Source organism: Staurois parvus, unplaced genomic scaffold, assembly GCF_062004578.1.
Source record: "Staurois parvus isolate SC_StPar_1 unplaced genomic scaffold, SC_StPar_1.0 ptg000845l, whole genome shotgun sequence".
NCBI classification, from domain to species: domain Eukaryota; kingdom Metazoa; phylum Chordata; class Amphibia; order Anura; family Ranidae; genus Staurois; species Staurois parvus.
Window position 1 is genome coordinate 437,319 of NW_028318641.1, and position 25,491 is coordinate 462,809.

Consider the following 25,491-nt stretch of genomic DNA (forward strand, 5'->3'; position numbering starts at 1 on the left):
GTGCAGTGGGTCCTGGGTTCCTCCAGGTGCAGACAATGCCGGCCTCATGTGGGGAGAGTATGCAGGCAGTTCCTGGAGGATGAAGGAATTGATACCACTGAATGGCCCCCATGCTTGCCTAACCTAAATCCAATAGAACACCTCTGGGATATCAAGTTTCGGTCCATCAGATACCTCCAGGTTGCACCTCAGACTGTCCAGGAGCTCAGTGATGCCCTGGTCCAGATCTGGGAGGAAATCCCCCAGGACACCATCCGTGGTCTCATTAGGAGCCTCCCCCAACGTTGTCAGGCATCCATACAAGCACGTGGGGGCCATAAAAACTACTGAGGACCATTCTGTGTTGCTGCAATGACATTTCAGCAAAATGGACTCGCCTGCTGCATCATTTCTTCACTTTGATTTTTCGGGTGTCTTTGAATTCAGTCCTCTGTAGGTCCATCATTTTCATTTCCATTGTAATTCCTGCACCGTTCACCTGATTTGGATGTAAATACCTCAAATTAAACCTGACAGTCTGCAGTTAACGAACATCTTGTTCGTTTCATTTCAAATCCGTTGTGGTGGTGTATAGAGCCAAAAATGTTAGAATTGTGTCGATGTCCCAATATTTATGGACCTGACTGTATATAGGATGGTGTATGTATAGGGTGTAATATATATATATATATATATATATATATATAGGATGGTGTATGTATAGGGTGTAATATATATATATATAGGATGGTGTATGTATAGGGTATAATATATATATATATATATAGGATGGTGTATGTATAGGGTGTAATATATATATATATAGGATGGTGTATGTATAGGGTGTAATATATATATATATAGGATGGTGTATGTATAGGGTGTAATATATATATATATATATAGGATGGTGTATGTATAGGGTGTAATATATATATATATAGGATGGTGTATGTATAGGGTGTAATATATATATATATATATATATATATATATATATATATATATATATATATAGGATGGTGTATGTATAGGGTGTAATATATATATATATAGGATGGTGTATGTATAGGGTGTAATATATATATATATAGGATGGTGTATGTATAGGGTGTAATATATATATATATAGGATGGTGTATGTATAGGGTGTAATATATATATATATAGGATGGTGTATGTATAGGGTGTAATATATATATATATAGGATGGTGTATGTATAGGGTGTAATATATATATATATATAGGATGGTGTATGTATAGGGTGTAATATATATATATATATAGGATGGTGTATGTATAGGGTGTAATATATATATATATAGGATGGTGTATGTATAGGGTGTAATATATATATATATATAGGATGGTGTATGTATAGGGTGTAATATATATATATATATAGGATGTGTATGTATAGGGTGTAATATATATATATATATAGGATGGTGTATGTATAGGGTGTAATATATATATATATATATATATATAGGATGGTGTATGTATAGGGTGTAATATATATATATATATATATATATATATATATATATATAGGATGGTGTATGTATAGGGTGTAATATATATAATATATATATATATATAGGATGGTGTATGTATAGGGTGTAATATATATATATATATATATAGGATGGTGTATGTATAGGGTGTATATATATATATATAGGATGGTGTATGTATAGGGTGTATATATATATATATATAGGATGGTGTATGTATAGGGTGTAATATACATATATATAGGATGGTGTATGTATAGGGTGTAATATATATATATAGGATGGTGTATGTATAGGGTGTAATATATATATATATAGGATGGTGTATGTATAGGGTGTAATATACATATATATAGGATGGTGTATGTATAGGGTGTAATATATATATATATATATAGGATGGTGTATGTATAGGGTGTAATATATATATATATAGGATGGTGTATGTATAGGGTGTAATATATATATATATAGGATGGTGTATGTATAGGGTGTATATATATATATATAGGATGGTGTATGTATAGGGTGTAATATATATATATATATATATAGATGGTGTATGTATAGGGTGTAATATATATATATATATAGGATGGTGTATGTATAGGGTGTAATATATATATATATAGGATGGTGTATGTATAGGGTGTAATATACATATATATAGGATGGTGTATGTATAGGGTGTAATATATATATATATATATATATAGGATGGTGTATGTATAGGGTGTAATATATATATATAGGATGGTGTATGTATAGGGTGTAATATATATATATATAGGATGGTGTATGTATAGGGTGTAATATACATATATATAGGATGGTGTATGTATAGGGTGTAATATATATATATATATATATATATAGGATGGTGTATGTATAGGGTGTAATATATATATATATAGGATGGTGTATGTATAGGGTGTAATATATATATATATAGGATGGTGTATGTATAGGGTGTAATATATATATATATAGGATGGTGTATGTATAGGGTGTAATATATATATATATATATATATATATAGGATGGTGTAACATATATACAATCGTACTACAGATCCTATGATCCTACTATATGCTCTGTTTGTATTCTCTGATTTGGGGGATGGTATATAACAAGGAAATTCTGTGTAATTTATGTCCCCTGATTGGTTGCTATGGGCACCCAGGCCATTTCTGTTTCATTCAGAGGGTGTCACGTGCTCAGTTGCCCCGAGTAACCTCAGCACGACACTCCCCGCTGTCGCCCCGTACGGCACTGAGCTCTGTGAAGAGGCAGCGGGGAAAGTTTTGCTTGTCTTCCAGGTCACGTGGGCCGGGGGGTCTCTGACTCTCAGCCAATGAGAGGCGGCGGACGGGTGCCGGGCGGGTTCAATCCCTGGCTGTGCCTGTGAGCTCCTCATATAGAGCCGCGGTGCGGGTGACGTGCAGAGTGCTGAACGGAGCGGAGGGGAGATGAGATGAGGGGGTGTGATCCGTGACACAGGCCGGAGCGGAGAAGGGACGGCGGCGGGTGTGAGGCCGGGCGGACAAGGACAAAGGAAAGCGGCGGCCAGGGGGTTCGGGTTGTCCCCGCTCCATGCCGGATGAGCCGGCGGTAATCTGTCCTAGTCGGTGTGATCTCCCGGCAGCGGTGGGGACTCCGGCGGTATACAAAGGGGCCTCCTCCCCCCCTGCAGCTGCTGCCGGCGGCACTGCACAGCCCCCCCTCCTCCCCGGTATGGCCAGCCGGAGCCGCCGCTCATGGCTCAGCGTCCTCCTCGGACTGGTCCTCGGCTTCCTCATCGCCTCCAGACTCATCCTCCCCTGGGCCGCCGACTTCCAACGCTACAGCCGGAGAGGAGGAGGGCCCCGGGGGGTAGGACAGGCCGGGGGAGGCAGCTGCGGGGTGCCGGCCGGGACCCGGAGCGACAGGAACGACCAGCTACCCTACATCGGATCCCGGGCACCGGGGGGAGAAGAGCCTGGAGGGGAGGCCGCTCAGGAGGAAGACATTCCCCGGGACCGGACCTTCCTATTCATCGGGGTCATGACGGCGCAGAAGTACCTGCACACCCGGGCCGTGGCCGCCTACAGGTGAGACCTACCTACCTACTCCACACCTACCCACTGATCTACACACCTACCTACTACCCACACCCAACTCCCCCCTACACCCCGATCTATACCCCCCCATACACAGAATACCTGTACACCCGGGCCGTGGCCGCCTACAGGTGAGACCTACCCTCCGATCTACCCACCTACCCTCCGATCTACCCACCTACCTACTACACACCTACCCACCAATATACACACCTCCCCCCTACACCTCAATCTATACCCCCCAGACACAGAATACCTGCACACCTGGGCCGTGGCCGCCTACAGGTGAGACCTACCCACCGATCTACACACCTACCCACCCACCTACTACACACCTACCCTCCGATCTACCCACCTACCTACTACACACCTACCCTCCGATCTACACACCTACCCACCTACCTACTACACACCTACCCTCCGATCTACACACCTACCCACACCCACCTCCCCCCTACACCCTGATCTATACCCCCCAGACACAGAATACCTGCACACCCGGGCCGTGGCCGCCTACAGGTGAGACCTACCTACCCACCTACCTACTACCCACACCCACCTCCCCCCTACACCCCGATCTATACCCCCCCATACACAGAATACCTGTACACCTGGGCCGTGGCCGCCTACAGGTGAGGCCTACCCTCCGATCTCCCCACCTATCCACAGATCTACCCACCTACCTACTACACACCTACCCACCAATATACACACCTACCTACACCCACCTCCCCCCTACACCTCAATCTATACCCCCCCAGACACAGAATACCTGCACACCCGGGCCGTGGCCGCCTACAGGTGAGACCTACCGATCTACACACCTGCCTACACCCACCTCCCCCCTACACCCCGATCTATACCCCCCTTACACAGAAGTACCTGGGCTGTGGCTGCCTACAGGTGAGACCTACCTATTACCCACTGATCTACACACCTACTAATCTATACACCTACCCACACTCACCTTTCCCCTACACCCCAATCTATACCCCCCAGACACAGAAGTACCTGGCTGTGGCTGCCTACAGGAGAGACCTACCTATTCACCAATCTATACACCTAACCACACCCCCCCTACACCCTAATCTATACCCCCCAGACACACAATACCTTCACACCCGGGCTGTGGCCGCCTACAGGTGAGACCTACCGATCTACACACCTACTCACACTCATCTCCCCCCCTACACCCCAATCTATACCCCCCCCGTGGCCGCCTACAGGTGAGACCTACCTACCGATCTACACACCTACCTACTTACACCCACCTCCCCACTGCACCCTGATCTATCCCCCCAGACACAGAAGTACCTGTACACCTGGGCCACGGCTGCCTACAGGTGAGACCTGTCTACCGATCTACGGACCTACCCCCACCCACCTCCCCCTGCACCCCAATCTATACCCCCCAAACACAGAAGTACCTGCACACCGTGGCCTCCTATAGGTGAGACCCACCGACTGATCTATACCCCCCAGACACAGAAGTACCTGCACACTCGGGCCGTGGCCGCCTACAGATGAGACCGATCTACTCACCTACCCATCGATCTACCAACCTCCCCCCTACACACAGATCTATATCCTCCATACACTGAAGTACCTGCACACCCAGGTGAGAAACAGGTGAGACTTGCCTACCTACTGCACACCTACCTACCCCTTACCACACTCACCTACTGTATACCTAACCCCCCACCATCCCCTTTACACACCAATCTATACCCTCCATATACAGAAGTACCTGCAGAGACGGGCTGTGGCCTACAGGTGAGACCACCTTACTGTACACCTATCTACACACACACCACTCTACCCTCTATACACAGAAGTACCTACAGACCCAGGCGTGGCCACATACAGGTGAGACCTACCTACCCCTGTACACCTACCTACACCCCTGATCTATACATAGAAGTACATACGGACCTAGGCAGTGTTCACTTACAGGTGAGACCAACCTACCTCTACACCCCACTTACCTACACCCTGATCTATAACCCCCATACACCTAAGTACCTACAGACCCAAGATATGGCTGCATACAGGTGAGGCCTACCTACTGTACATGTACCTACCCCCTCTACACATCAATCTATACCCCCCACACACACACACGGAAGTAACTACTATAGACCCAGGCAATGGCTACGTACAGGTGAGACATATCTACCCCCCCCCCCCCCCCCCCCCCCCATGGCTGCATACAGGTGAGAGAGAACGTCATACTCCTCTACACCCCCTCCTACCTCTACACATGGGCGGAGCGCCCCCCACCTCTACACACATGTACCCCTACAATTAGCCTTATCTACACATGGGTAGAGCGGCCCCCCTACCTACCTCTACACAGGCAGAGTGCCCCCGCCTCTACATACCTATGTACCCCTACAATTAGCCTCATCTACATCTCATCAACACATGGGTGGAGCGCCCCCCACCTCTACACACCTATGTACCCCTACAGTTAGCCTCATCTACATCTCATGTACACATGGGCGGAGCGCCCCCACCTCTACACACCTATGTACCCCTACAGTTAGCCTCATCTACATCTCATCAACACATGGGCGGAGCGCCCCCACCTCTACACACCTATGTACCCCTACAGTTAGCCTCATCTACATCTCATCAACACATGGGCGGAGCGCCCCCATCTCTACACACCTATGTACCCCTACAGTTAGCCTCATCTACATCTCATGTACACATGGGCGGAGCGCCCCCACCTCTACACACCTATGTACCCCTACAGTTAGCCTCATCTACATCTCATCAACACATGGGTGGAGCGCCCCCGCCTCTACATACCTATGTACCCCTACAATTAGCCTCATCTACATCTCATCAACACATGGGTGGAGCGCCCCCCACCTCTACACACCTATGTACCCCTACAGTTAGCCTCATCTACATCTCATGTACACATGGGCGGAGCGCCCCCACCTCTACACACCTATGTACCCCTACAGTTAGCGTTATCTACACATGGGTGGAGCAGCCCCCCTACCTACCTCTACACAGGCGGAGCACCCCCACCTCTACATACCTATGTACCCCTACAATTAGCCTCATCTACATCTCATGTACACATGGGCGGAGCGCCCCCATCTCTACACACCTATGTACCCCTACAATTAGCCTCATCTACATCTCATCTACACATGGGTGGAGCGGCCCCCCTGCCTACCTCTACACAGGCGGAGCGCCCCAACCTCTACACCCCTATATCCCCCTATAATTAGCCTCCTGCCTTGTATTGAGTTCTGTATGGTGGTCAGGTTCCCCCCCAGCCCACTCTCCTGACATGGGAGGCTGTTCCTAGCACCGAGTTTTATGGGGTTTGATTTATTGTCTGATTTATAGCCCTACCATTGTCAATTACGGTTTGTGTGCTTGTAAATAGCAGCAAATTGAAGGCTGTAATCCGGCAGATTATTTTCCTATCTTGATGTTGGAGATGTCCTGTTCAAAGAAAATCATCGGTGTGATTATCATGGCATGGGCAGCATCTGCCTGTCCCAGCCTCTAATTGAATTTATTCTGTTTATGCTTTGTTGCTGATATACCCCCCCCCCCCCCATGGATATCTCTTCACTTTATCAGTAGCTTGGGGCAATGCAAATCACATTCATCACAGATGAATGGAAACATTGGATCCTTCTTATCAGGATCCTTGTTTACATACTAATAATAATGTAAATGGCGGTTCTGCATCTCATTGTAGTGCAGATGACAACCTTCCTGGCTGTAGCATAACCTCAACTACATAGACCCCAGTGTCTCCATATCCAGGCTGTTAGAGATGAATGGGGGGGGGGGGGGTACAAACCTCTGCTTTAAAATATATTTTCTTGCAGCATTATTTTAACTGTTTAATCCCAGAGAAGTGATCCTTGTGGGTCCAGGCCCACCGTTGTTGTATTGGTATAGCTGCGCAGGCTGGAAACCGTCAGTAGATCAGCTGATCACCTACAGAAATCCTCGTTTTCTCTATAGTAAGCCCAGCTCTCCTGTATTCACTGCATTCAGTACACTCAGCTGTGTGTGAACTGCGATTACACCTACGAGTCCCTCACCACACTTTTGAAAATGTTGTTGTTAATTGTCATTGCCACACATTTGAAAATATCTTTTTATTCATTGTCGTTATTTTATTTTTAATAACCTTTTGAGCGCCAGAAGATTTTACCCCCTTCGTGACCAGGCCATTTTTTTGCTATACTTTAACTGGTAATTGTATGGTCGTGCAACGCTGTGCCCAAACAAACCCTCTTTCATTTCATTTGGCGGTATTTGATTTATTGGGTTTTTTATTTTTTGCGATATAAACAAAAAAGACCAACTTTTTGAAGAGAAAATTACTTTCTACTTCAAAACATATCTAATAATAAAAGAAAATAATCGTACATTTTGGCCACAATATATCCTGCTGCAGGTCTTTCATTAAAAAAAAAAAAACAAATCCTAGTATATATCCCATAGTTTGTAGGTGCTATAACGTCCATGCAAACCGATCAATATAAAAAAAAAAAAATCCCAATAAGTGTATATCGCTAGGTTTGCACGAACGGTATAGCACCTACAAACGATCGATATAGACTTTATTGGGTTTTTGTTTAATATATTGATCGGTTTGCATGTTATAGCACCTACAAACTATGGGATATATACTGGGATTTTTTTTCTTTTTTTTTTTTTTACTACAAATGGCAACAATCAGCGATTTTTATTTATTTATTTTTTTATAATGGGCCAGCAAGAGTGTGGTGGGCATTCTGTCATTGACATCACCAGTGTCCCTAATACAGTGATGAGTGATACACTACTAATTGATGCTGGCTGGGAAGGGGTTAACATCTAAGGTGATCAAGGGGTAAATGTGTGCCGAGCAATGTTAGTGTTGTGCTTTTACTAAAAGATCTTTGTTTCTCATCCTTGCTTTGCAGGGACGGCAAACAGAAATCGTTCCCTCTGTATAGAGCTCTGTGTTGATTGTCAACACACAGCTCTGGGCTGTGATTGGACACAGGTGATCAGCAGACCATGAATCATTTGCTGACAGACTGCAATCACAGCAGGTGGTGGTGGGCAACGTAGGGGTAGGTCACTTTGCCCACAGCAGTTGCCTATCTGCAGTACAATGTGGGTGGTTGTAAAATGGGTTAAATGTGTTGTGACACATAGGTGTGTAACCAGCCTCAATATTAAGATATGAATAGATATACAGTGGTACCTCGGTTTACGAATTGAATGCGTTCTCTGGGATGTTTCGTATTGCAGAAATTATGGAAACGCGGCTTCCCGTAGGGATGCATTGGGAGCGCGGCTTCCCGTAGGGATGCATTGGGAGCGCGGCTTCGCGTAGGGATGCATTGGGAGCGCGGCGTCCCGTAGGGATGCATTGGGAGCGCGGCGTCCCGTAGGGATGCATTGTGAGCGCGGCGTCCCGTAGGGATGCATTGTGAGCGCGGCGTCCCGTAGGGATGCATTGTGAGCGCGGCGTCCCGTAGGGATGCATTGGGAGCGCGGCGTCCCGTAGGGATGCATTGTGAGCGCGGCGTCCCGTAGGGATGCATTGGGAGCGCGGCGTCCCGTAGGGATGCATTGGGAGCGCGGCGTCCCGTAGGGATGCATTGGGAGCGCGGCGTCCCGTAGGGATGCATTGGGAGACACCTTCACACTCAATGCCGCGTGCTGCCCACAGATTCCAGCGTGCACGGGGGTGGTGCTATAAACCTCCCAGGCGCAATGCATCCTGGGGAAACTTGCTTCGTATTGCGAAAAAAAATTTGTAAACCGAGGCATTATTTTCTATGGATTTTCATTCGTAAAATGAAAATTCTCGTTAACCAAGGCGTTTGTAAAGCGAGGTACGCCTGTATATAGATATAAGTTCTTGGCAGCATAAGCCTCCACAATCCGGACCACACTGGGTCCTTTTAGCTGGGAATGGTGACTGTTACCCCCCGGTTCACACCTATGCGGGCCGCGTTTCGCACGGGCATGAGAGCCCATTCATTTGAATGGACACCCATGAGACGCAGGAAAGAAGTCCCTGCACTTCTTTGGAAAACGCAGCTGAGGTTCCCAGTACGGTTGCGTTTTCCAGTGCGGGCGGCGTGCCATTAGAAGTAATGGTCCGCATTTCTCTGTGCGGGTGGTGCGGCTGCACGGATTTTCGTACGGATCCGCAGTGCACAGATGTGAACCTAGGTTGAATACAATTCCATTCTCACAGCTTGTATCTAGATGCGATATTTTATGTTTTGTGTTCGATGTGACAAGTTGCTGTTCGCACTTTTATGTAATATGGACGGTGACAATTGTTAATGTTTGGCCTGAAGAATGTTGTTTTATAACCATTTTAACTGGAAGAGCGAGCTTTTCAGGTAGTACGCGTGTTCTCCATCCCCCCGGACTAAGTGTAGGCCTACGAATTCCTAAAACGGGTTCCCTGTCCCAAGGCTGACATTGCAGCGTGCAGATTCAGTGTGCGTTGTGGCCGAGCATGCTGGTAAGTCTTATGACATCACATGTAAGGTAGAACTCCGGCTTTGATCCTTTGTTGCTGGGTCTAGTGGCTGCGCAGTAATGGTCCCGATATGTTACGTATGTCTATACGTTGGTGACTAATGCAGCAGGAAGTCTGCCATGACTACGCCATTGTTCACATGTGAAAAAGTATTGTTCGTTTTCACAAGAAGGTGACAGACGTTTATGGAACCCACATCAGGATCCTAGAGAAATGGTCACAAAAAAAAAAATTGTGACCCCCCCCCCCCCCACCACCACCACCACCACGCGTTCACGTAATATTGCCCAGGAATGATGGGTGACACACAAGCTCATCCCTACTGCACAGCAAGTGGGAGAGCGGAACCCCCGCCTGCTGTGTCCCAGGTGGGGGGAGGAAATGCTGAACATGGTGCACTCTAAATATGGGGGTAACATGTTCTAAAGGTGAACCCATCTTCTTTCAGGTACTTATATAGCACCGTCAATTTACACAGCACTTTACATATATATTGTACCTTCACATCAGTCCCTAACCCTCAAGGGGGGTACAATCTAAGGTCCCTAACCCTCAAGGGGGGTACAATCTAAGGTCCCTAACCCTCAAGGGGGGTACAATCTAAGGTCCCTAACCCTCAAGGGGGGTACAATCTAAGGTCCCTAACCCTCAAGGGGGGTACAATCTAAGGTCCCTAACCCTCAAGGGGGGTACAATCTAAGGTCCCTAACTCACATTCATACATACACATACTAGGGCCAATTTAGACAGGAGCCAATTACCTACCAGCATGTCTTTGGAGTGTGGGAGAAAACTGGAGTACCTGGAGGAAAGCATGCAAACTCCAGGCAGATGGTGCCGTGGTTGGGACTCGAGCCAACAACTTTAGTACTGCCAGGCAGAAGTGCCAACCATTTAGCCACTGTGCTGCCCCATATCCTTTAAATGTGTACCATGATTAACCCTTTCTGTCTAGCTTCAAACTGAAATGGCTTTGGCTGGCATTAAAGTGATTGTAAACCTCTTACATGAAATATGAACAAAGCATATCCCTGTACAGCTGGGGTCTCCAAACTTTTTAAGCAAAGGGCCACTTTACTGTCTTTCAGGCCTTTAAAGTTACTAAACCCACAACAGTACAATCAGTCTGTAGATGCAGTACAGCATGCTTGTTATACTCACTGTGGAACCTAAGGGGTTAATCTTCAGCATTGTGTAAAAAGGTTGTTTGATCCTGCTTGCTCTGTTCCTCCCCTCGTTTAAGCGACCACCTCTTATCTCCTGGTAAGACAGACTGAACCGTAGGCATTTTGCACTTTACTCATTTTGGTGTGTATTGCTAGAGAGGGAGATTTTTTTTTTTTTTTTTTATCTTGGGAGAGTGCATGTGATCAACACAGGGCCAATCAGTATTGTCCAGACAGAAGTCGGGATCTGTGTAGTCCTAGAGCAGAAAGAAAACTCCTCCTACAAGCTATAACCAGTGCTCTGCTGAACACTGATAGAAGTCACAAGACTGCTCTAACGGCTGATGAGAAGATATTTAGCAGTTTATATTTACTAAAATAATTGCATTTCCATGTTCTGTGTACTGTGGGTGACTGGGTGTAGTGAATTCAGGTTCCGGGTCGACCCGGGTGTAGTGACTGCGGGGTCCGGGTCGACCCGGGTGTAGTGACTGCGGGGTCCGGGTCGACCCGGGTGTAGTGACTGCGGGGTCCGGGTCGACCCGGGTGTAGTGACTGCGGGGGCCGGGTCGACCCGGGTGTAGTGACTGCGGGGGCCGGGTCGACCCGGGTGTAGTGACTGCGGGGTCCTGGTCTTAGGAACACTTTAAGGAGTACTGTGGGCAGTGGCAGTACCCAAGGCCAAATTGTTGGTGTGAGGAATGGTGCCCCATCTTTGGTGTCAGTGGGCTGGATAAAGGCAAGCAAAAGTCTACAGTTTGGAGACCACTGCTCTATAGTGTGTATTTGTCTCAATCCAGAGCACGAAGTGTCATTTCTACTGTCCCATTCTTCTATCTGCCTGAATCACTCCTGACAAAGTTTTCCTGACACTGAGGGGCAAAAAGGTGAGAGGAAGGATCTCTGGCAAACAGCCTGTGATTGACCGTCTCAGCTCTGTTCCTGTGTGCTGTGTGGAGGAGGCTGTGGCTTTTCCCCTCCAATCAGCTCGCAGAGCTCTCCTCACTGAGCTCTGCAGAGTGTAATTCCAGCTTTTCTCCATTCTCTAAAGCTCCAATAAGCTTTATAAATTCTGGAAGACTATAGAGAAAACAGGTGCAGCTTGCAGGAAGAGGAGGATTTGTTTCATCTTTGTGTATCACCTAAGGCCAGTCACTTCAGCAGGTTTACATAAGGGTTTAGAACCACTTTCATCTTTAATTGGTTGTTTGGGTTGTTTCACTGTCTGACTGAAGTGATAGGAAAATCTCCCCAATAGGAACATAGAAAATGCTAAAAACCTGACAAGCAAAGCTTTGGTTGGGCTTCAAAGTTTCTTTTAAAAAAAGAGTTGAGGGGAAAAAAAAAATAGTATGGCATCATTAGATTTCTGTAACATTCAGACCCCCTTTATTTATTTTATCTTTTCCCCCCTGCATATCTTTTACTGATGGTGTACCCTTTTTCTGGATGTATGTTCTGAATCCAATACATTTTATCTTTCAGAACCTGGTCACAGTTCATCCCTGGAAAAGTGGAGTTCTTCTCAAGCGAGGGTTCAGACATGTCCATACCAATTCCTATAATCGCGCTCAAAGGTGTAGATGACTCCTACCCACCACAGAAGAAGTCCTTCATGATGCTGAAATATATGCACGATCACTATCTGGATCAGTACGAGTGGTTCATGAGAGCAGACGACGATGTCTATATCAAGGGAGACCGCCTAGAGAGCTTCCTGCGCAGCCTTAACAGCAGCGAGCCTTTGTTCTTGGGGCAGACTGGCCTGGGCACCACAGAGGAGATGGGCAAGCTGGCCTTGGAGCCGAATGAAAACTTCTGCATGGGCGGTCCCGGGGTGATTATGAGCAGAGAGGTTCTGCGGAGGATGGTTCCAAACATTGGGGAGTGTCTCAGATCCATGTACACCACCCACGAGGATGTTGAAATTGGCAGATGTGTTCGGAGGTTTGCCAAAGTGCAGTGTGTCTGGTCTTATGAGGTAAGTGGTGATGCTGGACGTTGCAAAAAAAAAAAAAAACACCAGGTTTTACTTTAGTGCTGTGCATGCTTTGACTGCAGAGTACCTAAAATTTTAAAAACACCCATCTGCCCAGACAATGGACATGAAATTATTTCCTTTTAACCCCCCCGGCGGTATTCCTGAGTGTAGCTCGGGGTAAAGTTTCAGCACCACAAGCGGTAACCCCGAGCTACACTCGGGAATACACTGCAGCGTTGCTCCGGGATCCCTTCTGCACTTACCTTGTCCTGCGCTCCCGCAGTGTCCCCGGCAATGTCCTCCGGCGGATGCCGGCATCTGTCTTCTGGGTTCCGTCCCCTGCGACGTCGGGACGTACGGGGGACAGAACTGGCTGGAAGTTTGAAAATTGTAAAAGTGACATTCACTAACATCACATAGTATAACATTCCTGTTTCAAACCATTTCACATACATTTTGTCCCGAGTGCTTTGTTCGGCGCCCTGCCTGCATTTTTACTGTTCTTTCTGCCTGGAAACTGAGAAACATCCATGGCGTCCAAAAAGCGTCCCTTTAGGTCAAAAGCGGTTTTAGACCGGCTAGAGAACAGCGATAGTAAATCAGAACCACTTGCAGAATTGAGTGATAATGATTCGTGGGGGAAATTCCTCATCAGACACTGAAAACGATTCTGCGACTTTGCTCAGCGATGTGCGAACTTGGCGCTCTATTTCACATTTCAGTGTTTTTGGTTTGATTATATTAAATGTATTATATTTTTTGATTATTTATTAAATTATAATTTGAGTTCGTGTTTCAAATGTTAACATACGCGGGATGTTTACTAGACTCTTGTTTGGACAGATTTCAGCGAGTTATTCCTAAAAGTTACGGGCCTACAATAAAAAAAATACATATTTCCATGCAAAAAAAGTACCGCTTTGAGCACAGAAATATGGACATAATCAGACCGCTAGGGAGGTTAATAAGTGACAGAGCTGCTTTATTTGCCTGCTGCATTGCATTCCCTGGCTCATTTGCAGCACGCTCACTAGTGGTTCAGCATTATTGTGATGGGGAAAGGGCATGCACAGTTCTTGAAATTGAAGAGTGCTGTGGAGAACAAGCATCCAAGCACTGCTGTGTCACAGACGCTATTGCATGTGAAGGTACATGGTGTGAAAATATATCGCGCAAGCTTCTGGGGTGCCAGCAGAGGTCCAATCACATAATTTATTTCAGGTACTTGTATAGCGCCGTCAATTTACGCCGCGCTTTACATACATATTGTACATTCACATCAGTCCCTAACCCTCAAGGGGTGTACAATCACATTACATTGTATTTTGCAAAAAGGTATATTGCATTGTAAAATACTCGGGCCTCTTGTTTGTATGGCCTTTTACGCAAGGTGAACGGTGTATTTAAACAGCTGTACAGTTTGATTTGGCATAGTAAAAGCACTACAATCGCACAGGAATGCGCTGTGTTCCTGTGTGATTAAACACGCGCGCAAAATGCGCTGCTTTTGCGATCTGCAGTGGCTGTCAAAATGTTAAGGATACCCCAAACGCAGTGCATTTGCCCACACCTTCCTGCACCGGATTACATGGTAATTTTGTGACATGAGCTCCGGTTACAGTGTATTATAAAAAGTAGTGCATGCACTATTGGTATTATTATTATTATTTATTATTATACAGGATTTATATCGCGCCAACAGTTTGCGCAGCGCTTTACAAAATGAAGGTAGACATTAGTTACAATACAATTTGGTACAAGAGGATATGGGGCCTGGCTCGTTAGAGCTTACAATCTACTTTTGGCGCGGTGCAGTTTGAGCCCATTCAACATGAATGGGCTTAAAATTGCACCGCATGTGAGTTTTCCTGTGCGATTCGGCTGCGGGCATGGTGTGAACCGGCCCTAAGGGTTAGTTTCGATACAGAAAATTCTCTTCCTTTTCCTTGGAAATCTCTGCAACTGCTTTTGGATGTGTTTTCATTGCAGAAAAGGAAGAAACTTGCTACACATCCATCTATAAATCTTCACTCTGTATGGCTTGTTTCACACAGGCTTCGGCTTGTATAGGAGCAGAGTTTCCAGGAAGCCTTGTTGAGGCTTTTAAAGTACCATTGAGCTCCATTTTTGAAATGTTGAACACACATCCTAGTAGGAGTGCTGATTGCCACTTTAACCAAGCTGCTGGCAGGCCTCAGCAGGCTTTCAACAAGCTTCAAGGAGTGCCGAAATTTGCTAGCAGCTCATTTTTTAAAGTCGCAATCTGCACTCCCATTAGGTTATTTCTTTTTTTTTTTTTTTTTTTTTTTTTTGATTTCCAAACTGGAGCTGGATGGTATTTTTTAAAAGTTTCAACAAAGCCTGCTGTTCTCAGCTTTTACACAAGCTGAAGCCCGTGTGAAATGAGCTGATCAGTTCCAGTACAATGGCAGGAAGCAAACTAGACTTGGTAATGGCATTTATCTGGAAAAGGTGAGCCAATAGTACACCTCCCCAAAACAACCCCGAAACCCTCCTGCACTTGCATGAATAATCGGCTTTCATCGGCAAAGCAGCTGGTTTTTGAAAGCTGTAGTCTATCAGGCAGGATCAGAGTGCTACTGATTGGTCATGTGCTGGTCTGTGACTGCTTTAACCAATCGGAGTCACTGTCCTGACGTCCCAAAGTGAAGAAGACTGCAGCTTTCAAATCCCTCAGACTGGTATGGGGCAGAGGTGGACTGACAACTCATGGGGCCCCCGGGCAATAGGGGATCACCCGTCAAGTGTCTGTTACTGTGGTCCTTGATCGTTTGCGTATGGGGTTTTTTTTTTTTTTTTTTTTTTTTTCTCCTTTCGCTTGGAGGAGGATTAAATGGCCTAATGCACACCTATAGAAAGATTTGCTACCATAATTGTGGTGTTTTTGGTATCTTTTAGATTATTAGTGCTAATGGGTGATCATAAACCTTTTTTTTTTAAAGTGTATCTACACCCCAAGGGCAGACTGACCACTCATGGGGCCCCCGGGCAATAGGGGATCATGGGGCCCCTGTGTCCTTGCCCAAACTCAAAAAAGCCTATGAAAAAGGTACCAGGGGCATCTCATGGGGCCCCCTACTGACACCGTGCCCTCGGTCAGTGCCCGAGTTTCCAAATGGTCAGTCTGCCCCTGGTATGGGGCATTCGTGCAGGCTCAATCCTGAGCTGCCCTTTCTAAGTCTGTTGAGGCAGACAGCAAGACTTGGCCCTGCCCCCTCATCACTGGGTGTGCATGATAGTAGCAGGAGCCAATGGCTCCCCCTGTAGTGTCTGAGCCAGTGAGGAAGGAGAGAGCAGATGGCCTCTGCTCGCACGCACATTGCTGGATTGTGATTGGGCTCGGGTAAATATAAGGGGGGATAGTATGCATTAAGGTAGAAAAAAATCTGCCTTTTAGAAAAACTTTTGTTTAAGAAAAGATAACCTGACCCACAGTAACAGTTTTATCAAATCCTATAGATATACTTTGAGATTTTATATGGTTTTTAAAATGCTGTGTGTTTTTTTTTTTTTTTTTTTTTTGTTTTTTTTTTTTGTTTTAAATCCTGCCAGCAGAGAATTGGCCATACATGTTGTCACTGGGATTTACTCTGCAGATCTGCTGCTGACCTATTGAGCAAATATTGGAATGTACACCCTGAGCTTTTGAAATGGCGCAGATGTCAGCCTAAAGCCCAAGGCAGTGACACGGATAATCTCTGGTGGTTAGAAATGCAGAAAGAACATTTTTAAGTGCGAGTGTTTCATTTATCTCCTACCTAAGCTGTGTAGGTTTGTTCCGTGGCGTTTGAACTTTGTGATGAGTTCGGCAGTTTTGTGTAATAGGTTTGGGTGTAACCTTCAACATTTACCCAGAAGAAAAGGCCGTGATGTCAGTCCGCATTGTGAAAGTGGGTACTTACTGTTCAATTACTCTTAGAAATAAAAAATCGCTCCATTACAAGTTCTTAGAGGTCACTGGAAGGTTTAATCTCCCCAAGCCTCTTCTTCTTTTTTTTTTTTTTTTTTTTTTTTTTCTTCTTGCGCATTCAGAAACTATTACATTGGGCCATTCGACAAGCCGCGCTCATTAGGCGCTCACCTATGTGCACTTAGACACAGATATCTTGTGACATTGTTTCCAGTCCAGTCTGCAGGAAATGAATAAGATATGAAGATGGATCATCCTTTCCACTGAGAACGAACAAATCCTCTCACAAGGATAAAGAGACTTACTGCTCTAGGCAGCTAATTAGAGAGCTGTGTGCGTTTTCCAGGCTGAGGGCAACGCTCGCTAGTTACATTTTACACTAAATAAGGCTTTTATGGCTCGGTAAAAAGTCGGCAAGTTTGGCTTCTGTGGAGATGGCCAGCTGTGCGTTCGGTAGAATAGTAGAGAAAAAAAAAAGTTTGTATTTGGAAGAATAATTTTGTAACTGTTTTTTCCCAAAACATTGACACCCGTTTTTGCATGCATGGTACAATTGTTGCACCTGCATCCATGTGTAGGCAGCCTATAGAGGTGATGAAGATTGGTATAGCCGGCACTCGTCTTCCCAAATAAAACTTTGAGCGAGTAAAATGGCTTATGTGTTTCGGCAATAAGCCTTAATCATAGCCAGTCATGGCTACATTGCTGAAACGCGTAAACCATTTTATGTGCACATTTTACTTGCTCAATAAAGTTTTATTTGGGAAGACGAGTGCCGGCTATACCAATCCTCATTCAGTTGAATCTGTGCTGGGAAGGAACACAGAGCCAGAGCACCAACATTCTACCTCCTGTGGGGATTATCTCTGGGCTTAGCCAGGGGTGTATTTGCCTAGGGCTGCATTTTTTAGGGAGGGGGCAGCACTTCCCCTCGGAAGAAGGGACACACCCGGCATGGGGACCTGGTGGGTTCCGAGAGAGGCTGCAGGTTTCATAACGGTGTATGCACTACCCCAGGGGTAGGCAACCTGAGAGCCGCAGGACTACAAGTTCCATCATGCCTCTGCATGTCATAGCTGTAACTGTCGGTTTTGTAATCTTTGCAATGCCTCATGGGAAATGTAGTTCCACAACAGCTAGAGAGCCGCAGGTTGCCTACCCCTGACCTACCCCATTCTTGTTCCCAGGGATGTCCGGAGCTGTGAAGGTGAGTGTGTCTCTCTGTCTGGCCTTGGCGGATGGTGGCTGGTGTATGGGGGGCAGTGGTAGTGAAAGGCTCTGTTGGGGGAGGGGCAGGGGTGTTGTTGGTCAGGTCAATGTCAGGCTATCTCTGCGAGGGGAGCGAATAGTGTTGACAGGACTTCTCCAGCTTACCCCATCCTCTGGAACTCTCTACCCCAATTTATCAGACTATTGCCTACTCTGCTCACTTTTAGGCGATCTCTGAAAACCTCTCTCTTCAGGGAAGCCTATCCTGCCCTCAGCTAATAATGGAATATTCTATTCTTCCAACCAGTCCATCCCCCACAGTTATTACCTTTTGTACCACCAGCCCCTCCCTCATAGATTGTAAGCTCCCAGGATCAGGGCCCTCCTATCCCTCTTGTATGGAACTGTATTGTCTCCTGTTATATTGTAAAGCGCTGAGCAAACTAAGCTCAAACGCTCTGTTGAAAAATGCTGATAATAGGCTTTTAGGAGCGTTAGCGTTTTAATATTTTACAGCAAGAGAGAATGTGTCACCGGCACACTGAGGATCACCAATATGGATCCAAAAGTTTTTAATGAACAATCATAGAGCAAGGCAACGTTTCAGAGTCTCGCAGGAGCCCTTCATCAGGCATGTGACAAATTGTGACCGAAAATGGAGAACTAGTTAATAAAACCATCCACCAATCAGAGTGAAGTAAAATGAGGCTGTCCCCGCCCCAGGATGATGTGTTCCCTCCAAAAATGCATTCAAATCAATGTAAACAAACAATATAAACTGTGAAATTAAACCAGAAAACTAATCAGAAGTGCGTAAACTGCATTCCCGGGGATGGAAACATTGCGGTCACGTGTATCATAGTACTCCCCGGATTGTAATAAGTGTCGGCTGAATTATGGAAACAATGACCAGCAGCATATATGTCCCTAGAGAAAGCTGCTGCCTAGAGATGTGGGGGGGGGGGGGTCTCCTATTGTCAAGTGAGCTGCAATGAGGACAAACTTAAATTGGTCCTATTGGTGCAGCGGCTGACAGTATTTTATAGTACACAAAGGGGGAAAAAGCTATTGGTAGCATTGAGCATTTAGCGTTTTTTTTTTTTTGTTTTTGTTTTTGTTTTTTCTGGGAATCTGGTCTCAAAAACTGTACAAAAACATTTTTTTTTTTCTGCTCCTAAAGCTTTAAAAATGTTTCTAGGAAAATAGTGTGCATGGGCACACAGGATAACACTATTGGCTTCTAGGAGCAGAAAAAAAATGCTCAAAATGGCATCTAGGTGCTTAAAAAAACAAAAACAAAAAAACAAACCCACTAATGTGCATGGAGCCTCCCCTCACGTTCTGCTCTGGGATCAGCCTTTTGCCAGACAGGAGGTTAGGGAAAAGCTGCAGCAGTCAAACAGATGGCAAAACACTGACAGGTTTTAGGCTAGGTTCTTATTTGTGCGTTTGTGGGAACGCAAGGAAAATCGGGTGCTTTCCTGCAATGTACAGAAACAGGCATCCCTTGTGGAGGGGCCAAAAAGTTCGTAATGTCCCACCAAACTTGGCATCACACGTGTTTGCTTGTACCAGGATGCATGGCAACAATGTTCCGTGTGTTTTGGTACAGCACAATTTTTGTATTTATTTTTTTTTTCTTCTAAAGGGTTCTGCGCTGTTGTGCAATTTTCACACGTAGGGCAACCCGTTTGAATGGCTAGCCCTGAACGTGATGACTGGACTTGTGCAAATGCATGCACTGCATCACACCTGTATAGGTCTGAACACCGCCTTTAGCATTCCCATTATAAATACATTTTTACTTGTGTTGCCATTTAAATTAGTGGTGCGCTGAAATAAAAATTCTGGTACCGAAACGGATACTGAAAATTCAGAATGCATGAGGCCGAAAACCAAACCGAAATGTCTGCGTATGTGGGGGTGGGGAGGCTCCAATTTATTCATATTTTTTTTTTTCTACTTTCATGTATTTTTATTTTATTTTTTATTTTTTTACTTATGATTTTATTACTGTCACATAGGAGACAAATAGTCCCCTATATGAGTGACAGGTCCTCTTTCTAGGGAGGAGGGGGCAGGAGAGGAGCAGTGTATATTGTGGGGTTGCAGTATATACAGAGGCTCCCTCACTGGCTGTCACTATGGGGTTTATTTACTAAAGCTGGAGAGTCCAAAATCAGACTCCCTTCTGCATAGAAACCAATCCGCTTCCAGGTTTCATTGCCAAAGCTTCATTGAACAAGCTGAGGTTAGAAGCTGATTGGTTTCTATGCAGAAGGGAGACTGATTTTGGACTCTCCAGCTTTAGTAAATAAACCCTTATGTCGGTGCCTATTTATTTATTTTTATTTTTTTTTTTTAAATGCAATTGCCGGCTTTTTTTTTTTTTTTTTTGTTCACTATAGCACTCTGAATTATTTATTATTCAGTATTTATAAAGCGCCAACAGTTCGCTCAGCGCTGTACATTACAATGGGGGACAGAACATGTGACAGAACAATACCAATACAATGTGATACACAAGGGGTTCGAGGGCCCTGCTCCTTGGAGTTTACAATCTACGAGGGAGGGATTAGCTGTCGCTTTCCCTGGAGCTAAAGGAAACTTTGTTTCTTTTATCTCGGGAAATAAACTAGAAGGAAACTCAGTTCTTTTAATTTATTTCCCCCAATTAAAAGAAACAATGTTTCATTTAGATTGGGGGGTGGGGGAGTGACCGCTGATTCTGTGAGTTATAGTGAAGAAAAAAAGGCAACAATTACATTTTAAAAACTGTCACTGACCTATAGTGGCAGCCAGTCACTGTATACACTGCTCCCCCTGCCTTTCTCAGCCATCTTCCCCCCCCCCCCCTCCACATCTGCAGTACATACAGTCTCCTGTATCGGCTAAATATTTCCTATCAGCACAATGCCGATAAGGCTGTTTTTGGCCGATCTGTTTCGCTGGCCGAAATTTCAGCGCATCCCTAGTTTAAATTTCCCATCACTTCCTGTCCTAGGGATAATTTATTTTACCAAACAGGAAGAGAAGAAATCTGCAGCAGAGCCACCAAGTATAGTCAAACTTGTCAGGAGTTCTGAAAGTGTTTAAAAAAAGAAAAAAAAAAAAATGTTGTGGCTATAGATGCAAATGATACAACTGGTCTGGACACGTTTTCATCAGTGCAGTAGATAACTGCACGTGTCAAAAGTTGCTCGGGTTGTGGGAAAATCTGCTACATCTCTGATTTTAAAGATTTTTTATTTTTCTATGTGAAAAGCGAGCAAAGAAACAAACCTTTTGTAGGCCCCTTTCATACCGCTGTTGTGATCAAGATCAGCCTGTCAGTTTTTCAGGTGGATCTGAAGAAAAGCTCAATGTCAATCTATCAGACACGTGTATGTTTACGTCTCATTACCTTGGAGTTTGTCCATGAGCCCTCTTCTTCCATTTTTTTTTCCAGACATAAATGGCTGGAGGGAAAATGATGTGAACAGGTTAGCGTCTGTTACATGTGACCATAGACCTAATGTGGATCCATAAACTGAAGGACTTGGATGTCACAAAAAGTAACATCCGGTTCCATTCTGCTCAGATTTGTCAATTGCCTGCTGATTGGAATAGACATCGCCCATGTGATAGGGCCCTTTGTCTACGTTTAGAGCTGCGCATTGCAGGAATACGCATAAAATCACGCACCTTCCCACAATAAAAAAAGTGCAGCTCTTCTATGGATGTGCGGTGGTGACGTTACAAGAAAAGTGCTGGATTTTTTACATACATATGTAGATGCTGCACAGGGGCAGACTGACCATTCGAGCACTTGGGCACTGCCCGGGGTCAGTAGGGGGCCCCATGAGATGGCCCTGGTACCTTTTCATTGGCTGTTTCATAGGCTTTTTTTGGGTGTGGGCGAGGACACAAGCCCCATGATCCCCTATTGCCCGGGGGCCCCATGAGTTGTCAGTCCGCCCCTGATGCAGCATCACTTTGATGCCAAATCTACACCAAGAACTGAGCGATCAAAGGCCTCTGATTGCTCAGTTCTCGGGTCCGCTCTGACTGTCAGTCTCTTAACTCTGCCCCTCCTTGTGCTCACTGGAGCGCTGGGCTGTGGAGGGGGCGGGAATGGCTATCCCCCGACTCTGTGCCATGCTGAGAGGTAGCTGCTGCTCAGGCATCTAGGCAGATCCTAAAACAAAGGAACCTTTGAACGTGTTTCACATCTGAGTACTACACCTGAGACGTGACCAGGACACGCACAGGATTGTGACCCTTAAATGAATGCTGATGACCTCGCACACACCTGGTGAGACAGCCAAATCTCAAAGGCGTATTTTTACGCACTTCTGGTGAGTGCGCAATTTACTCATTTATTTCATTTACCACTTTGGGTCAAGTCCTCCACGCACCAATTTTAGGATCATATTGGATCATCACGTGGGCTTTTCATACTTTGGGACGTTGATTTCATTTATTAGTCGCCATTAATGACATGTTACTTTGCTATATCCATTGATTCATCTGGTACTTGATTTTCAGCGCTGCACTTATTTTGTTTTATGTCATTTTGAAGGTGTTGTTTGGTTACCTTTTTAGTGTTCTAGCCGCTACATCCTACCCTTATTTCTGATAGCGCTCGTATTACCGCTTATTACCGCTTTTTTACCTATCTAGGCAGATGCTGACATTATTGTTGGTATCCCTGCAGAGCCTCTCGATGGCAGCCAACAGTGGACTTTAGCCTGCCATCGGCTGAATCTGGGTCAAAGGAGTGCAGAACTAAGTGCTCATTGGTGACCCACAGGAGACGTATGACCAAAAGAGCTTTAGCCATACTTCTTTAATTCTTAAAGCGGAGTTCCACTCGCCCTGTCAAAAAATGTCAGCTATAAAAACTGTAGCTGCTGACTGTTAAAAAAAACAAAAAAAAACAAAAAAAAAAAAACAGCCACTTGCCTGTCTCTTGGTCCCGTGGTGTGTCCCCTGCAGCACGTTTCACCAGCCGTCCTGGATTCCAGGAGGCCGGCATCTTCAGTGTGGGCACCCGGCTGTGATAGCTGTGTACCCACTGCACATGCGCTTCATGAATGGTCCTGTAGTCTTCTGGGACCTGTCGCGTGTCCCAAAAGACTACAGGGAGGGAGGACACCTTCCGTTTTCGATCGCCTAGGTGATGGGAGCGGGTACCTGTGTAATTCGGGTACCCGCTGCCTCCTCCCACCCTCCAAAGGTGCCAATCCTTAATGGGGCACAGTCCTTAAAGCGGAACTTCCCCTTTAGGGTGGAGCTCCGCTTTAATAGTCTCTTGCTAACACATGCACCATAATGCATGGTAGCAAAGTACCGTGTGATTTGATGCTGCACGATTTTTTTTTTTTTTTTTTGTTGCTTGTAAGGTAGCCCATTGAAATGAAGAGGTTGCCCTACATGCAGTGCACAAAAACATGTTCCATGGCATCTGCATGGTGTGAACAGATAGAATAAAATCAGCGAGCGCTTAAAAATTAGCTGCTGATGCACACAAAGGTAACCAGGTAAAACCTCCACAAACAGATAAAAAGGTGCAACGCTAAAATAATGAATATTGACTCTTAAAGGAATAAATTAAGATATCAAAGTGACAGTTCGTGGTAAAGTGCTGGGAAAAGGCCGACAGTAACTTCAAACTTCAGTGATGTGCCAGAGGTGTAGTAAAAATTCGCACTCACCAGATGCATATTTTAAATACGCATGTAAACTATATAGCCAGAGGTCGCCTTATCGGGATGGAATGGATGAGATATGCCGTATACGGATTCTCCTCCCTCTACATATCTCATCCATTCCATCCTGATAAGGGGACCTCTGGCTATATTGTTTACATGCGTGTTTAAAATGGGCGTCTGGTGAGAGAGTATTTAAAATGGGCGTCTGGTGAGAGAGTATTTAAAATGGGCGTCTGGTGAGAGAGTATTTAAAATGGGCGTCTGGTGAGAGAGTATTTAAAATGGGCGTCTGGTGAGAGAGTATTTAAAATGGGCGTCTGGTGAGTGCGTATTTAAAATGGGCGTCTGGTGAGTGCGTATTTAAAATGGGCGTCTGGTGAGTGCGTATTTAAAATGGGCGTCTGGTGAGAGCGTATTTAAAATGGGCGTCTGGTGAGAGCGTATTTAAAATGGGCGTCTGGTGAGAGCGTATTTAAAATGGGCGTCTGGTGAGAGCGTATTTAAAATGGGCGTCTGGTGAGAGCGTATTTAAAATGGGCGTCTGGTGAGAGCGTATTTAAAATGGGCGTCTGGTGAGAGCGTATTTAAAGTGGGCGTCTGGTGAGAGCGTATTTAAAGTGGGCGTCTGGTGAGAGCGTATTTAAAGTGGGCGTCTGGTGAGAGCGTATTTAAAGTGGGCGTCTGGTGAGAGCGTATTTAAAGTGGGCGTCTGGTGAGAGCGTATTTAAAGTGGGCGTCTGGTGAGAGCGTATTTAAAGTGGGCGTCTGGTGAGAGCGTATTTAAAGTGGGCGTCTGGTGAGAGCGTATTTAAAGTGGGCGTCTGGTGAGAGCGTATTTAAAGTGGGCGTCTGGTGAGTGCGTATTTTTACTACTGAAGTTTGAAGTTACTATCAGACTTTACCCAGCACTTTACCACGAACTTTATTTGACATCTTAATTTTTTCCTTTAAGAGTCCATATTAATTATTTTAGCGCTGCACCTTTTTATTATTTGGTGTGAACAGAGCTTTACTGTGTTCTAGATCGTTATCCATGGCCGTAATAAAAACATTGTGGCCCTTCTAGCTGAGAGCTCTTCTATGACGCATTCTGTGACTGACTCATTGCCGGTATAGGTCCTTTATATTGCTCGAACATACGTTACAGGACCAACTGGGAATGGGAGGCTTTGCACTTTATCTCCATTTGTACATAATCTTATCTATATGATGTTTGTATCCTTCATCTCCCAAGTAATATGGAGTGTTATGAAACATTGTGCGTAAATCAGAAATCTCAATACCTTGTTATCTTTGTGTTTGAAGGGAATGGAAGAGCAGATCTAGACGTTAACAATGTATAATGAAACTCTCAGGTGTGTGTTGGCTGTCGGCAG

General features: G+C 45.3%; 1 protein-coding gene across 1 annotated transcript in view; it reads left to right on the forward strand.

Moving 5' to 3' along the window:
- Positions 1-2,883: 2,883 nt before the first annotated feature.
- CHSY1 (chondroitin sulfate synthase 1) overlaps positions 2,884-25,491 on the forward strand; it is a 106,847-nt gene continuing 84,239 nt past the window's right edge. Inside the window, exons 1-2 of the mRNA XM_089655523.1 lie at positions 2,884-3,588; positions 12,787-13,282. Coding sequence (XP_089511649.1) covers positions 3,092-3,588; positions 12,787-13,282 — 993 coding nt within the window. The 5' untranslated portion in view covers positions 2,884-3,091. The remainder of the gene's footprint in view (positions 3,589-12,786; positions 13,283-25,491) is intronic.